This window comes from Oncorhynchus kisutch, linkage group LG8 (assembly GCF_002021735.2).
Source record: "Oncorhynchus kisutch isolate 150728-3 linkage group LG8, Okis_V2, whole genome shotgun sequence".
NCBI lineage: Eukaryota > Metazoa > Chordata > Actinopteri > Salmoniformes > Salmonidae > Oncorhynchus > Oncorhynchus kisutch.
Window position 1 is genome coordinate 7,377,858 of NC_034181.2, and position 17,322 is coordinate 7,395,179.

Here is a 17,322-nt window from a genome sequence, read left to right on the forward strand (position 1 = left end):
CCTGTATATTAGTCTAGAACACTGTTACCCTGTATATTAGTCTAGAACACTGTTACCCTGTATATTAATCTAGAACACTGTTACCCTGTATATTAATCTAGAACACTGTTACCCTGTATATTAGTCTAGAACACTGTTACCCTGTATATTAATCTAGAACTCTGTTACCCTGTATATTAGTCTAGAACACTGTTACCCTGTATATTAGTCTAGAACACTGTTAGGCAATACCTGCTGGGCACAGATATCAGTTCAATGTCTAGTGTTGATTTCGAGTCCTGTGAATTCAACATGAAATCAACTAAACATGTCACCATGTCATTGGATTGAGGTTAAAATGGTGAAAAGAAAATACAGAATTCCTTTAACGTTGATGACTTTTCAAACCCAATCAGTTTTCCACGTTGATTCAACGTCATAGTGTCGATTTATTTTGGTTGAAATGACGGGACTGATAGTTTGTCATTACCATACAGCACTGACCACTAACTACTGGTTAAACTGACCACTAACTACTGGTTAAACTGATGACTAACTACTGGTTAAACTGATCACTAACTACTGGTTAAACTGATCACTAACTACTGGTTAAACTGATCACTAACTACTGGTTAAACTGATCACTAACTACTGGTTAAACTGAACACTAACTACTGGCCTCACAGAAACAACGCAGTTGGCAAGGCGTGTGTTTAACAGTTTTATTACTAAAAAGGCACCGAATACAGGCATCATATCCATAGCATTGGAATTAGTTCCATAAATGATAGCACCAAAAAACCTCCAACTTCCCACTGTTTTATTGATAGGCACACAGTTCTATGAAATATGAAATGAAATGAAAGAGTGAGGGAGAGAGAGAGAGAGAGAGAGAGAGGGAGAGAGAGAGACGGGGAGAGAGGGGGAGAGAGAGAGAGAGCGAGAGGGAGAGAAAGAGAGAGACAGATAGAGAGGGAGAGAGAGGTAGAGAGGGAGAGAGAGAGAGAGAGAGAGACGGGGAGAGAGAGAGAGAGAGGGAGAGCAAGAGAGAGACAGATAGAGAGAGGGAGAGAGAGGTAGAGAGGGAGAGAGAGATAGAGAGGGAGAGAGAGAGAGAGAGAGAGAGAGAGGGAGAGAGAAAGAGAGGGAGAGAGAGAGGGGGAGAGAGAGAGAGAGAGAGAGAGAGAAAGAGAGAGGGAGAGAGAGAGAGAGAGGGAGAGAGAGAGAGAGAGAGAGAGAGAGGGAGAGAGAAAGAGAGGGAGAGAGAGAGGGGGAGAGAGAGAGAGAGAGAGAGAGAGAGAGAGAGAGAGAGAGAGAGAGAGAGAGAGAGAAAGAGAGAGGGAGAGAGAGAGGGGGAGAGAGAGGGAGAGAGAGAGAGAGAGGGAGATATTGACAAATCAATGCCACACAAAACTGTTTTCTGCAGAACATTCAGTGCTGTGGGATGATGTGCTGAAGTAGTCATCTGCCGTAATCAAACAATCAATGATTGGTTGTGTTATAACACTTACATACAACCACCACAAATGTTACACATAATTTTAACAGATGATTGGCCAAACAGTAATAAATGATATGGGTAATAAATGATATGGGTATTAAATGATATGGGTAATAACATGATATGGGTAATAAATGATATGGGTAATAACATGATATGGGTATTAAATGATATGGGTCATAAATGATATGGGTATTAAATGATATGGGTATTAACATGATATGGGTATTAAATGATATGGGTCATAACATGATATGGGTATTAACATGATATGGGTATTAAATGATATGGGTCATAACATGATATGGGTAATAAATGATATGGGTATTAATTAACATGATATGGGTCATAACATGATATGGGTAATAACATGATATGGGTAATACATGATATGGGTAATAAATGATATGGGTAATAAATGATATGGGTAATAAATGATATGGGTAATAAATGATATGGGTAATAACATTATATGGGTATTAACATGATAATAATGCATACTGCAATATCAACAGTTAAATAATTATGTGAATGAACATAGGTAATGTCCCAAATGGTGCCCTATTGTCAAGTAGTGCACTACAAAGGGAATAGGATGCCATTTGAGACCATGGTGTTGTGGGATTGAACTTGTATGTACATCACAAATATATAACTGAGGCATTTTGGGGTGTTTTGGCACACAGAAGGCAAGGCATAAAATAAAACAGACACTTGTATAAAATATTACAATCTAACTGTAACATATTCTAATGATGAATTAGAAGAAATCAGTTCCGTTATAGTCATAATCACAAGGCTACATACAGCAGCATCCAACGGGACTGAGTGAGTAGGTAGGTGGGCACCAACGTAGCTAGGCTATCTACTCTACAGCGGTCATATTCTATTGTAGAATATCTATTCACTCGTTATCTATGTCAGATGAATATTACAATCATTCACTGATGGACTTCCACTTTTTACCCTTTTGGTGAAAATACTTTGGACTATATTTGTATGGATTTGTAAAAGCATGAGACAGTACTGCATGGAATGGCACTTGTAGAAAGGTGTTGAGCTTTTTTGTCTAAATAAAATAACAACATAGTGGCTGCATTTACACAGGCAGCCAAATTCGGATCATTTTTCACTAATAGTTTTTTTTGTGTGTGACGTGATTGGTCAAAAGATCAGAATTTTCCGTCGAGTACTCCCAACAGCTCAATGAGTTGAATCAGCTGAGTTTGTCTGGGGCTACAACAATAATGTGGGCTTTGAGGGTACTGGAGGACTGGAGTTGGGCTTTTGGGGGTACTAGAGGACTGGAGTTGGGCTGTTGGGGGTACTGGAGGACTGGAGTTGGGCTGTTGGGGGTACTGGAGGACTGGAGTTGGGCTGTTGGGGGTACTGGAGGACCGGAGTTGGGCTGTTGGGGGTACTGGAGGACTGGAGTTGGGCTGTTGGGGGTACTGGAGGACAGGAGTTGGGCTGTTGGGGGTACTGGAGGACTGGAGTTGGGCTTTTGGGGGTACTGGAGGACCGGAGTTGGGCTGTTGGGGGTACTGGAGGCAGGAGTTGGGCTGTTGGGGGTACTGGAGGACTGGAGTTGGGCTGTTGGGGGTACTGGAGGACTGGAGTTGGGCTGTTGGGGGGTAAGGGAGGACTGGAGTTGGGCTGTTGGGGGTACTGGAGGACTGGAGTTGGGCTTTTGGGGGTACTGGAGGACCGGAGTTGGGCTTTTGGGGGTACTGGAGGACTGGAGTTGGGCTGTTGGGGGTACTGGAGGACTGGAGTTGGGCTGTTGGGGGTACTGGAGGACTGGAGTTGGGCTTTTGGGGGTACTGGAGGACTGGAGTTGGGCTTTTGGGGGTACTGGAGGACCAGAGTTGGGCTGTTGGGGGTACTGGAGGACCGGAGTTGGGCTTTTGAGGGTACTGGAGGACCAGAGTTGAGCTGTTGGGGGTACTGGAGGACCGGAGTTGGGCTGTTGGGGGTACTGGAGGACTGGAGTTGGGCTGTTGGGGGTACTGGAGGACTGGAGTTGGGCTGTTGGGGGTACTGGAGGACTGGAGTTGGGCTGTTGGGGGTACTGGAGGTCTGGAGTTGGGCTGTTGGGGGGACTGGAGGACTGGAGTTGGGCTTTTGGGGGTACTGGAGGACCATAGTTGGGCTGTTGGGGGTACTGGAGGACCGGAGTTGGGCTTTTGAGGGTACTGGAGGACCAGAGTTGGGCTGTTGGGGGTACTGGAGGTCTGGAGTTGGGCTTTTGAGGGTACTGGAGGACCAGAGTTGGGCTGTTGGGGGTACTGGAGGTCTGGAGTTGGGCTGTTGGGGGTACTGGAGGTCTGGAGTTGGGCTGTTGGGGGTACTGGAGGACTGGAGTTGGGCTGTTGGGGGTACTGGAGGACTGGAGTTGGGCTGTTGGGGGTACTGGAGGACCAGAGTTGGGCTGTTGGGGGTACTGGAGGTCTGGAGTTGGGCTGTTGGGGGTACTGGAGGTCTGGAGTTGGGCTGTTGGGGGTACTGGAGGACTGGAGTTGGGCTGTTGGGGGTACTGGAGGACTGGAGTTGGGCTGTTGGGGGTACTGGAGGTCTGGAGTTGGGCTGTTGGGGGGACTGGAGGACTGGAGTTGGGCTGTTGGGGGTACTGGAGGACTGGAGATGGGCTATTGGGGGGTAAGGGAGGACTGGAGTTGGGCTGTTGGGGGTACTGGAGGTTTGGAGTTGGGCTGTTGAGGGTACTGGAGGACTGGAGTAGGGCTGTTGGGGGTACTGGAGGACTGGAGTTGGGCTGTTGGGGGGACTGGAGTAGGGAAACACTGGTATAGGGGATAGGGTGTCATTTCAGACACACTATATTACTAGGCTGGATCTTAGTTCCACATGCAGAGAACTTAGTTTGAGGAGAGAGTGTGTTCATGGACTAATTGCACTTGAAAATATATAAATTACAACACTACTCATTCAGTTGTGGGCAGAAGACCATAACACGCTATAGACCCGCATCCTAAAGTTGTTTGTGCAAATCTTCCATTGAAATGAATGAATGATGAACGCAAGTGGAGTTAGGATTGGGGTCCTGACTGTGTTTAATACTTTCCATAGATGTCATATTATGGCACGGTGATGTCATAATGCAGCCGAGCTATAACTGAACTATTCAAATGATTCAAGACAAGCTGGAAGCAAAGTGCTACCATACGTTGATCATTTTGGCGTTGTTGTTGTCATGGAAACATAAAGCGGGAAGGCAGCAGATTTCCCCTTGACTGATTCCAAACTCTCTAGTCGTTCAACAACGATGACAAGTTGAAAACACGAAAAAAAAAAATAACTAAAGAGACCCAAATGGATTCAAATAATGACACAATCAATCCTGTTTTACGCCATAGTTCGATAGTTGTTCACTCGTTTCCCTATTCCTGAGGTAGCCCAGTTTTGAATTGATTTGAATAAACGCTGCATAGCTGGCCGTCAAAAACAACTCTTCCCTTTAACCTCTCATCACGGTCATATAAAAATACATTAACAAACAATATTTTATTGCAGAAGTACAAACAAACTCTTTTTAGAAAATGACATATCTTTTAGATGTCTCATAAAATACTCCTCCACTCCGGTAGATGTTTCCCCTTGAGTAGAACTGTTGCTTCTACTAGTTCAACGTTGGCAAACCCCGAATGGGGAAATGATCTAGCCAGGGTAAACAATGGTGGGAGGTGGTGGGGATCCTCAGACCTCGGTGCCGTCGTTGTGGAGGTTGTTGTGGAGCTTGACCTCCAGGTTGACCTGCTTGACTTTCGCCCCTCCGTTGACCTTTGCGCCTCTGTTGACCTTGGAGTTGACGTTGTCGTAGTTCCGGTTGATGTTGATGTTCCTGACGGTGCAGTGTTTAGAGCTGAAGTTCTTCTCCAGGGTCCTCTCCAAACACACCTCTACTTTGGTGTTCAGAGGGTACTCCTCCGCCATCTGGGGTGGCTTCTTACCAGCCGATCGTCGGCACTTCCTGAAGAGTAAACATGAAGCGAGCAGGACGAGGACCAATAGGGTTAGTGCGGCCACGCCCCCGCCCACCGAACCGCCCATCTGGGGGTTAAAGGTTGAGGCAGCGGGGACCTCGAGGCGGAGAGTCTTCATGTTGGTTCCGTTCTTCGTCTGGTCACCCTCGTTGTCATATATCAGAGACTGGTCTAGAGTGAGACGTCCGCTGTGGTCAACAAGGTCCCGGCGAGCACGGCTGTGGCCGATGCTTTGGCTCAGCTGATTGACCAGATCCCGGCGAGTCCGCCCCCCGCCACTGCTGTGGGTGAGCTGATAGGTCAGAGAACGCTGAATCCTGGGGCCGGATATGGACTCTGGACCAATCACGTAGATCACCTGAAGGTACCACTGATGCCCCGCCTCCACCTGTCAATCAAAAGAGAGAGAGTTACCATGGAGATAAATCAAACTTGAAGACCTTTTTTGAAGGGTACCTAAGGCCTTCATAACACATGTAGAACTCATTATAATGCATTCATAAGCAGTACATTATCATTTAATAAATCATTACAGTTAAGGGGATAAGTCTTTGTCTTCGCTGACCTTGTACAGGGCATCAACTTTCATGGTAAATCCATCAACACCAGGTATGGCTGTCATGGTCTGTAATTCTGTGATATCCGACGCAAAGTTGGCTTCGAAGGGAACGTCATGGAAGTACCTGTCACAGACGTCAGGCTGCTTCCGATCCTAAAAGAGAGACGTTACAACACCGTTATTTCCAACTTATCCAGACAATATCAAATCAAACGCTAGCATACATGTTAACAAGGCTAGCTAGCTGCTGGATGTAGGCTATAGATGAAGATGTGGAAGGTACATTAGTACATTTGTTGTTTAAATCTCATTATAAACTGGTTGGTTTGAGCCATGAATGCTGATTGGCTGACAGCCGTGGTAATGACAAAAAAAATATTTTTACTGCTCTAATGACGTTGGTAACCAGTTTATAATAGCAGTAAGGCACCTCTGGGGGTTTGTGGTATATGGTCAATATACCACGACTAAGAGCTGTATGCAGGCACAACGTGTTGCGTTGTGGATAAGAACAGCCCTTAGCCGTGGTATATTGGCCATATACCACACCCCCTCAGGCCTTATTGCTTAAGTAAAGCTTGGACTTTCAGTTGTAGTTTCAGTAAAACAAGCAGATTCAGTAAAACGTGTAGTTTCAGTAAAACGTGTAGTTTCAGCAAATTGTGTAGTTTCAGTAAAACAATCTTGTTCAGTAAAACGTTTAGTTTCAGTAAATTGTGTAATTTCCAGCATTTGTGACAATAGCCTGCCTGTAAACGTTAGCATAAACGATCCAGCAATACGATACCAGAGCAGTGATTTGTACACCAATAACATTTCTCCTGTTTGAATAGCTCAAAGTCTTATCTCTGTAAGGCCATGACTACGCCCTGAGCGACGTGGATCAAACCAGTCCATCAGGTCACATTGGTTGACTGTTTACGTTGGGTGACATACCACAAGACAAACCAAAAGGTCACGGGTCAACTACGTGGTGCAAGGAAACACTTAGGTTGTGGGTTCAACTCCCGAAGGGATCAGATTAATAAAAGAAATGCGCTTTAGGCACTCTGTGATACAAGTCGGGTTGGAATAAGAATGTCTGGTGAAAGGGACTATATGTAAATCTACAAACAGTTTGCACAGATTATCAGTGTTTTCAAGCATCTCAGGAAGCACATTCATGTGACATGGACATCTTCTGAGATGTGCAGCGCAGACTGTGAAAAAAAAAACAAGACAACCTGGAACATCACCAATATCTCCAACCACTACAAGAGGACAATGGGAGTTGAATAAAAACTATACCATCATAGAGATGAATAGAGGGCACACTTTGCCAGAAAACCTGTATTAGGATGGTCAGCTCCATGGCAGACATGGGGAAAACATAGGACGCTTGACCTCTTTCCATCTCAGTAGATATACATACCAGGATCAGGAACCTGTGTTTGAGGTGTTTGTTGGGCTGGATGCAGCCGTACTGAGGGCCCTCATTGTACAGAGTCCCTGTGGGATCGAAGAAGGGCACGTATCCATCCCGTCCTGTACACAGGTACACCTTCTCCAGCTGCAACTTGTAGGCTGAGTTCAGGTTCTGCTCAGGGTTCCACAGCACCCTGCCATACAATGTCTGGCCTGTAGGGGCAGCAGAGAGACAATACTGTAATAAACAGCACCCTGTTGTATAGTGTCTGGCCTGTAGGGGCAGCAGAGAGACAATACTCTAATAAACAGCACCCTGTTGTATAGTGTCTGGCCTGTAGGGGCAGCAGAGAGACAATACTCTAATAAACAGCACCCTGTTGTATAGTGTCTGGCCTGTAGGGGCAGCAGAGAGACAATACTCTAATAAACAGCACCTATCATACAGCATCTGCCCTGTAGGGGCAGCAGAGAGACAAGTTGTGGATGACTGGATATTTTGAACCCAGTGGCATCACAGACATATGGGCAAGCGGGGTAAATTGAGCCATGTTTTCTATTTTCAGTCACTGTGGAAAATAGTGAAATAGTGTATATTTTTTTTTACAATATCTTTGTGTAAGTCGGGATGTTTGGTCATGTAGATGTAATAGCTCAACTATCCCCGTTCTCTTTATTTGGGTCTGCCCTGTGACTTGTGTGTGGAAAGGTTATTGTACCCATAGAGAAGGCTCCCTTGTAGTCCATCTCAGCCATGGACATGTCAGCGACGGCCGGGTCCATCATGAACACCTTCTCATTGTTGCACAGCTGAAACTCTGTATTGAGGCTGTACACGACAGGCACCGGTCGGTTGGTCTGCTGGAAGGCTATAGGTAGTTGGAACCTGGGAGAGATGACATTACGTCAGGTTCTTACTGTATAAGTCGAGCATGGCCATATGAAACAGGTCCTAGAATGGAGCCTTGAGGAACACCACGACATATGTTTTAGTGACATATTTAACCAAATCAACCATATCTTTATTTGCCAACCAATTATCTAGATTGGAGCATGGCAACAGTGTATGGACCTCACTAAGAAGTGTATGGTGGCTGTGGAGGGACATAATTCTCTGGGGCCCTCACTAAGAAGTGTATGGTGGCTGTGGAGGGACATACGTCTCTGGGGCTCTCACTAAGAAGTGTATGGTGGCTGTGGAGGGACATACTTCTCTGGGACCCTCACTAAGAAGTGTATGGTGGCTGTGGAGGGACATAATTCTCTGGGGCCCTCACTAAGAAGTGTATGGTGGCTGTGGACGGACATAATTCTCTGGGGCCCTCACTAAGAAGTGTATGGTGGCTGTGGAGGGACATAATTCTCTGGGGGCCTCACTAAGAAGTGTATGGTGGCTGTGGAGGGACATCATTCTCTGGGGCCCTCACTAAGAAGTGTATGGTGGCTGTGGAGGGACATACTTCTCTGGGGCCCTCACTAAGTAGTGTATGGTGGCTGTGGAGGGACATACTTCTCTGGGGCCCTCACTAAGAAGTGTATGGTGGCTGTGGAGGGACATTATTCTCTGGGGCCCTCACTAAGAAGTGTATGGTGGCTGTGGAGGGACATACTTCTCTGGGGCTCTCACTAAGAAGTGTATGGTGGCTGTGGAGGGACATACCTCTCTGGGGCCCTCACTAAGTAGTGTATGGTGGCTGTGGAGTGACATACTTCTCTGGGGCGTGGGCTGTGCAGGACAGAGGCTTGTCTCCAGGGTCGGTCCATGGTTGTGTTGGCTGTACGGTACAGGGGATCAGAAACACTGTGTACTCTCCAGAGTAGTCTTTCCTGGAACACAACAAACATTATGGTAAAGCTCCTCTAACAGAGACGCTTCTGAATCACACTTACATGATGTTTTAACCCTGAGACCTGACGACGTTTACATTAGGTCCCCAGGCTAATGCCTAGGCTTTAACCTTGCCCTGAGACCTGACGACGTTTACATTAGGTCCCCAGGCTAATGCCTAGGCTTTAACCTTGCCCTGAGACCTGACGACGTTTACATTAGGTCCCCAGGCTAATGCCTAGGCTTTAACCTTGCCCTGAGACCTGACGACGTTTACATTAGGTCCCCAGGCTAATGCCTAGGCTTTAACCTTGCCCTGAGACCTGACGACGTTTACATTAGGTCCCCAGGCTAATGCCTAGGCTTTAACCTTGCCCTGAGACCTGACGACGTTTACATTAGGTCCCCAGGCTAATGCCTAGGCTTTAACCTTGCCCTGAGACCTGACGACGTTTACATTAGGTCCCCAGGCTAATGCCTAGGCTTTAACCTTGCCCTGAGACCTGACGACGTTTACATTAGGTCCCCAGGCTAATGCCTAGGCTTTAACCTTGCCCTGAGACCTGACGACGTTTACATTAGGTCCCCAGGCTAATGCCTAGGCTTTAACCTTGCCCTGAGACCTGACGACGTTTACATTAGGTCCCCAGGCTAATGCCTAGGCTTTAACCTTGCCCTGAGACCTGACGACGTTTACATTAGGTCCCCAGGCTAATGCCTAGGCTTTAACCTTGCCCTGAGACCTGACGACGTTTACATTAGGTCCCCAGGCTAATGCCTAGGCTTTAACTTAGCTCAGCAGGCTAACACTGTCTTTGTGGCATGCAGAAGACACAAGTCGGAACAAAAACTTACACACACCGAGTAACCCTTACTGACCTGCTGTAAGAGGAGGTGGCCCTCAGAGCAGGTAGGGAGAATCAAAGGACTGGGTATATCTATTTATCTATATCTATAACGGTATATAACAGTATGTCTGTTTACTGACCTGCTGTAAGAGGAGGTAGCCCTCAGAGCAGGTAGGGAGAATCAAAGGACTGGGTATATCTATTAATATATATATCTATAACAGTATGTCTGTTTACTGACCTGCTGTAAGAGGAGGTAGCCCTCAGAGCAGGTAGGGAGAATCAAAGGACTGGGTATATCTATTAATATATATATCTATAACAGTACATAACAGTATGTCTGTTTTCTGACCTGATGTAAGAGGAGGTGGCCCTCAGAGCAGGTAGCCCTCAGAGCAGGTAGGGAGAATCAAAGGACTGGGTATATCTATATCTATAACAGTACATAACAGTATGTCTGTTTTCTGACCTGATGTAAGAGGAGGTGGCCCTCAGAGCAGGTAGGGAGAATCAAAGGACTGGGTATATCTATATCTATAACAGTACATAACAGTATGTCTGTTTACTGACCTGCTGTAAGAGGAGGTGGCTTTCCAGAGCTGGTAGGGAGAATCAAAGGACTGGGCGCTCCAGATAAGCTGCATGTCGAACTCTATCCCCCCCAGGTGGTCCGGGACCATCAGGTGGGACTTGTGTCCAGGCAGAGTGTGGTGCTCGGGGACAAACTGGCCCCTGAACTTGGCGTGTGTTTTGAACTCGATGACCAGACGGCCATCTTCTCTTATGTAGATCCTGATGATCTGGAGTCTGGCTGACAGAACGCTGTCTGTCTGGATGCCTAGTGGACACAGAGACATACCAGTTAAACAGAGATACACAGAAACATACCAGTTAAACAGAGATACACAGAGACATACCAGTTAAACAGAGATACACAGAGACATACCAGTTAAACAGAGATACACAGAGACATACCAGTTAAACAGAGATACACAGAAACATACCAACCCCTTATACAGCCCCCCCACACACACAGCCCCCCTCCCCCCACACACACAGCCAACCCCCCCCCCCACACACACACAGCCCTCCCCCACACACACACAGCCCCCCCCCCCACACACACACACACAGACACCCACAGCCCCCCCCCCCCACACACACACAGCCCCTCACCTGTCCTCCACAGCCCCCCCCCTTCCCCACACACACAGCCCCTCACCTGTCCTCCAGAGCACGGTGTCGTAGAAGAAAGAGAACTCCATTTCAGTGTGGTGTTCCAGTGAAGCCCAACCCCTGGGAGCTGTTACGTAGATATAAGACACGTAGAGAGGAACCTGCACCGTCAGGAACGACTGGGCCGAGTCACGCACCTGGGGGGACATAGCGCAAGACATGAGATAAAGTGACAGGAAATAACACTCAATACTCAACCAGGAACAACAGAGTCACGCACCTGGGGGGCGGGGGGGGGGGGGGCATACACAAGACATGACATAAGATGACATGACATAAGATGACATCATATTACATTACATGATGTAATGCTACTAAACATGGCATGATATAAGGTGATATACAGTAGCAACAGCTGTAGCCAGTCCTAGAATGTTTTGCATTCTAGTGGTTGGGATGAGTCACATGTAAACTCTATCTGAGCATTCAAGGCTTCTACTGCCTGTGTGCTCACATGACTGGGAGACCAAAGTCAATGCAAATCAACCTTACCAGCCAATGTGGACACAATAGTACTGTGGACTCCAATCATAATGTCTTATTGTGTGTAAAGGGATATCTGGGATAATATTATGTCCATATTATGTCCAACAGGAGTGAATTCAGAGCATGATAAACACTAGAGTACAATTTGACCCCTAAGCCCTCTATGTGACTCCCTAACCCACTATGTGACCCCCTAACCCTCTATGTGACCCCCTAACCCTCTATGTGACCCTAAGCCCTCTATGTGACCCCCTAACCCACTGCAGGGCGTATTGTAGCGTACCTGGAAGTTGGCAGTGACTGAGCCTCCACAGACGTCTATGAGACCCCTAACCCTCTATGTGACCCCTCACCCTCTATGTGACCCTAAGCCCTCTATGTGACCCTAAGCCCTCTATGTGACCCCCTAACCCACTATGTGACCCCTCACCCTCTATGTGACCCCTCACCCTCTATGTGACCCCTCACCCTCTATGTGACCCCTAACCCTCTATGTGACCCCTAACCCTCTATGTGACCCTCTAACCCTCTATGTGACCCTAGCCCTCTATGTGACCCCCTAACGCTCTATGTGACCCCCTAACCCTCTATGTGACCCCCTAAGCCCTCTATGTGACCCCCTAAGCCTCTATATGACCCCTAACCCTCTATGTGACCCCCTAACCCACTATGTGATCCCTAGCCCTCCATGTGACCCCCTAACCCTCTATGTGACCCCTCACCCTCTATGTGACCCCTAACCCTCTATGTGACCCCTAACCCTCTATGTGACCCCTAACCCTCTATGTGACCCTCTAACCCTCTATGTGACCCTAGCCCTCTATGTGACCCCCTAACGCTCTATGTGACCCCCTAACACTCTATGTGACCCCCTAAGCCCTCTATGTGACCCCCTAAGCCTCTATATGACCCCTAACCCTCTATGTGACCCCCTAACCCACTATGTGATCCCTAGCCCTCCATGTGACCCCCTAACCCTCTATGTGACCCCTAAGCCCTCTATGTGACCCCCTAACGCTCTATGTGACCCCTAACCCTCTATGTGACCTCTAACCCTCTATGTGACCCCCTAACCCTCTATGTGACCCCTAACCCACTATGTGACCCCCTAACCCTCTATGTGACCCCCTAACCCACTGCAGGGCGTATTGTAGCGTACCTGGAAGTCGGCAGTGACAGAGCCTCCACAGACGTCTATGAGTTCCGTCATGTCGTAGTAGGCATTGAAGGTCCAGATGCAGCTCTTCAGGTTGAGGTGTTTATACAGCTGGATGCTCTTAGCCTCTCGGACACCGGGGTTGAACTGGTAGGGTCTGTCATAACCCGGACCCAGAGAGATACTGTCATACTGGACATCATCCAGGAAACCCGTCTCTGAAACACACATCAAACACACTTTTATAAAGGGAGGATTTATATTATTTGGTGCACATCAGTGTGTGTGTGTGTGTGTGTGATCAAGTGTGTGTACACTCACCAGAGACCCCCTGCAGGTCTTTGAGAGTGACCAGGTTTGAACAGATGTGCTGTTGTCTGTATATGGACTCCGACAGCAGGAAGTGCAGGTTGTGGAGGGGCATGCTGGACACTAGGGGCAGCATACCGTCCTGGTGGGGGATCTGCACCGAGATGTGGATACTGCAGAAGAAAAAGAAGATAACACAAGGTTAGTGTTCTAGAACTATTATATACCATATGTATGTGTTCTAGAACTATTATAGACCATATGGAGGTGTTCTAGAACTATTATAGACCATATGGAGGTGTTCTAGAACTATTACATACAACATGGAGGTGTTCTAGAACTATTATATACCATATGGAGGTGTTCTAGAACTATTATATACCATATGGAGGTCTTCTAGAACTATTATATACCATATGGAGGTCTTCTAGAACTATTATATACCATATGGAGGTCTTCTAGAACTATTATATACCATATGGAGGTGTTCTACTATTATAGACCATATGGAGGTGTTCTACTATTATAGACCATATGGAGGTGTTCTAGAACTATTATATACCATATGGAGATGTTCTACTATTATAGACCATATGGAGGTGTTCTAGAACTATTATATACCATATGGAGGTGTTCTAGAATTATTATAGACCATATGGAGGTGTTCTAGAATTATTATATACCATATGGAGGTGTTCTAGAACTATTATAGACCATATGGAGGTGTTCTAGAATTATTATAGACCATATGGAGGTGTTCTACTATTATAGACCATATGGAGGTGTTCTAGAATTATTATAGACCATATGGAGGTGTTCTACTATTATAGACCATATGGAGGTGTTCTAGAATTATTATAGACCATATGGAGGTGTTCTACTATTATATACCATATGGAGGTGTGTTCTAGAACTATTATAGACCATATGGAGGTGTTCTACTATTATAGACCATATGGAGGTGTTCTACTATTATAGACCATATGGAGGTGTTCTAGAATTATATACCATATGGAGGTGTTGTAGAACTATTATATACCATATGGAGGTGTTGTAGAACTATTATATACCATATGGAGGTGTTCTACTATTATAGACCATATGGAGGTGTTCTACTATTATATACCATATGGAGGTGTTCTACTATTATAGACCATATGGAGGTGTTCTACTATTATATACCATATGGAGGTGTTCTACTATTATATACCATATGGAGGTGTTCTACTATTATAGACCATATGGAGGTGTTCTACTATTATAGACCATATGGAGGTGTTCTACTATTATATACCATATGGAGGTGTTCTACTATTATAGACCATATGGAGGTGTTCTACTATTATAGACCGTATGGAGGTGTTCTACTATTATATACCATATGGAGGTGTTCTACTATTATAGACCATATGGAGGTGTTCTACTATTATAGACCATATGGAGGTGTTCTACTATTATATACCATATGGAGGTGTTCTACTATTATAGACCATATGGAGATGTTCTACTATTATAGACCATATGGAGGTGTTCTACTATTATAGACCATATGGAGGTGTTCTAGAACTATTATAGACCATATGGAGGTGTTCTAGAACTATTATAGACCATATGGAGGTGTTCTACTATTATAGACCATATGGAGGTGTTCTACTATTATATACCATATGGAGGTGTTCTACTATTATATACCATATGGAGGTGTTCTACTATTATAGACCATATGGAGGTGTTCTAGAACTATTATAGACCATATGGAGGTGTTCTAGAATTATTATTGGCCATATGGAGTTGTTCTAGAATTATAATTGGCCATATGGAGGTGTTCTAGAATTATTATTGGCCATATGGAGGTGTTCTAGAACTATTATAGGCCATATGGAGGTGTTCTAGAACTATTATATACCATATGGAGGTGTTCTAGAACTATTATATACCATATGGAGGTGTTCTAGAACTATTATATACCATATGGAGGTGTTCTAGAACTATTATAGACCATATGGAGGTGTTCTAGAACTATTATATACCATATGGAGGTGTTCTAGAACTATTATATACCATATGGAGGTGTTCTAGAACTATTATAGACCATATGGAGGTGTTCTAGAATTATTATTGGCCATATAGAGTTGTTCTAGAACTATTATAGACCATATGGAGGTGTTCTAGAACTATTATATACCATATGGAGGTGTTCTAGAACTATTATATACCATATGGAGGTGTTCTAGAATTATTATTGGCCATATGGAGTTGTTCTAGAACTATTATAGACCATATGCAGATATGTTTGTGTTTGGTGAGCTCATCGGTTGGGTAGCTTCTTGTGTTGTAGTATGTTTGGCTGCATAACTGTTTGTGTGTTTGCATACCTGCTCATTGTGTTTGTGTGTGAATTACTCCCAGCTCACCGGTTGGGGTGCTCCTTGTGTTTAACATCCAGATACTTCAGACTGGCGATAAACGACTGGGCCTGGAATCCTCGGGCTGTTCCCGTGGTAACAGGGGTGTGGCATATGGAACCCTCGGTGCCGATGGTTGCTATGTTACTCCTCAGGGGTGTTCCAAGATGGCCGGACTTGTCCCGGGCCTGGGCCACACAGCGCACATGGAACCTCCGAGAGAAATAGATACTGTCCAGGACCTGTGGAGCAAATGCAGATATTATATTATATACCATATGGAGGTGTTCTACTATTATATACCATATGGAGGTGTTCTACTATTATAGACCATATGGAGGTGTTCTACTATTATAGACCATATGGAGGTGTTCTACTATTATATACCATATGGAGGTGTTCTACTATTATATACCATATGGAGGTGTTCTACTATTATAGACCATATGGAGGTGTTCTACTATTATAGACCATATGGAGGTGTTCTACTATTATAGACCATATGGAGGTGTTCTACTATTATAGACCATATGGAGGTGTTCTACTATTATAGACCATATGGAGGTGTTCTACTATTATATACCATATGGAGGTGTTCTACTATTATAGACCATATGGAGGTGTTCTACTATTATAGACCATATGGAGGTGTTCTACTATTATATACCATATGGAGGTGTTCTACTATTATATACCATATGGAGGTGTTCTACTATTATATACCATATGGAGGTGTTCTACTATTATAGACCATATGGAGGTGTTCTACTATTATAGACCACATGGAGGTGTTCTACTATTATAGACCATATGGAGGTGTTCTACTATTATATACCATATGGAGGTGTTCTAGAACTATTATATACCATATGGAGGTGTTCTAGAAATATTATAGACCATATGGAGGTGTTCTAGAACTATTATATACCATATGGAGGTGTTCTAGAATTATTATTGGCCATATGGAGCGTTCTACTATTATAGACCATATGGAGGTGTTCTAGAACTATTATATACCATATGGAGTTGTTCTAGAATTATTATTGGCCATATGGAGGTGTTCTACTATTATAGACCATATGGAGGTGTTCTAGAACTATTATATACCATATGGAGGTGTTCTAGAATTATTATTGGCCATATGGAGGTGTTCTAGAACTATTATATACCATATGGAGGTGTTCTAGAACTATTATATACCATATGGAGGTGTTCTAGAATTATTATAGACCATATGGAGGTGTTCTAGAACTATTATAGACCATATGGAGGTGTTCTAGAATTATTATAGACCATATGGAGGTGTTCTAGAATTATTATTGGCCATATGGAGGTGTTCTAGAATTATCAATTATGGTCAAAGTTTCTAGGAAGAACCCTTCGCCTGACAAAGAACCCTTGCCTTCCAAAAACGGTTCTTAGGTGGTCAATGTTTCTAGGTAGAACCCTTCACCTTACAAAGAACCCTTGCCTTCCAAAAACTGTTCTTAGGTTGTCAAAGTTTCTAGGTAGAACCCTTCGCTTGAAAAAGAACCCTTGCCTTCCAAAAAACGGTTCTTCAGATCAAAACGGAAGGACTTTATCCCTTTGCCAGTGGTGTAAAGTAAAAA

The 17,322-nt window shown here is 44.9% G+C and overlaps 1 protein-coding gene across 1 annotated transcript in view; it reads right to left on the reverse strand.

Annotated features, from left to right (window-relative positions):
• Positions 1–4,809: 4,809 nt before the first annotated feature.
• LOC109884593 (extracellular matrix protein FRAS1) overlaps positions 4,810–17,322 on the reverse strand; it is a gene marked incomplete in the record, with an annotated part of 348,159 nt that continues 335,646 nt past the window's right edge. Inside the window, 10 exon segments of the mRNA XM_031829488.1 lie at positions 4,810–5,869; positions 6,047–6,193; positions 7,452–7,657; positions 8,164–8,330; positions 9,155–9,271; positions 10,691–10,958; positions 11,343–11,493; positions 13,002–13,216; positions 13,320–13,480; positions 15,722–15,954. Of these exon segments, the coding sequence (XP_031685348.1) occupies positions 5,195–5,869; positions 6,047–6,193; positions 7,452–7,657; positions 8,164–8,330; positions 9,155–9,271; positions 10,691–10,958; positions 11,343–11,493; positions 13,002–13,216; positions 13,320–13,480; positions 15,722–15,954 (2,340 nt within the window).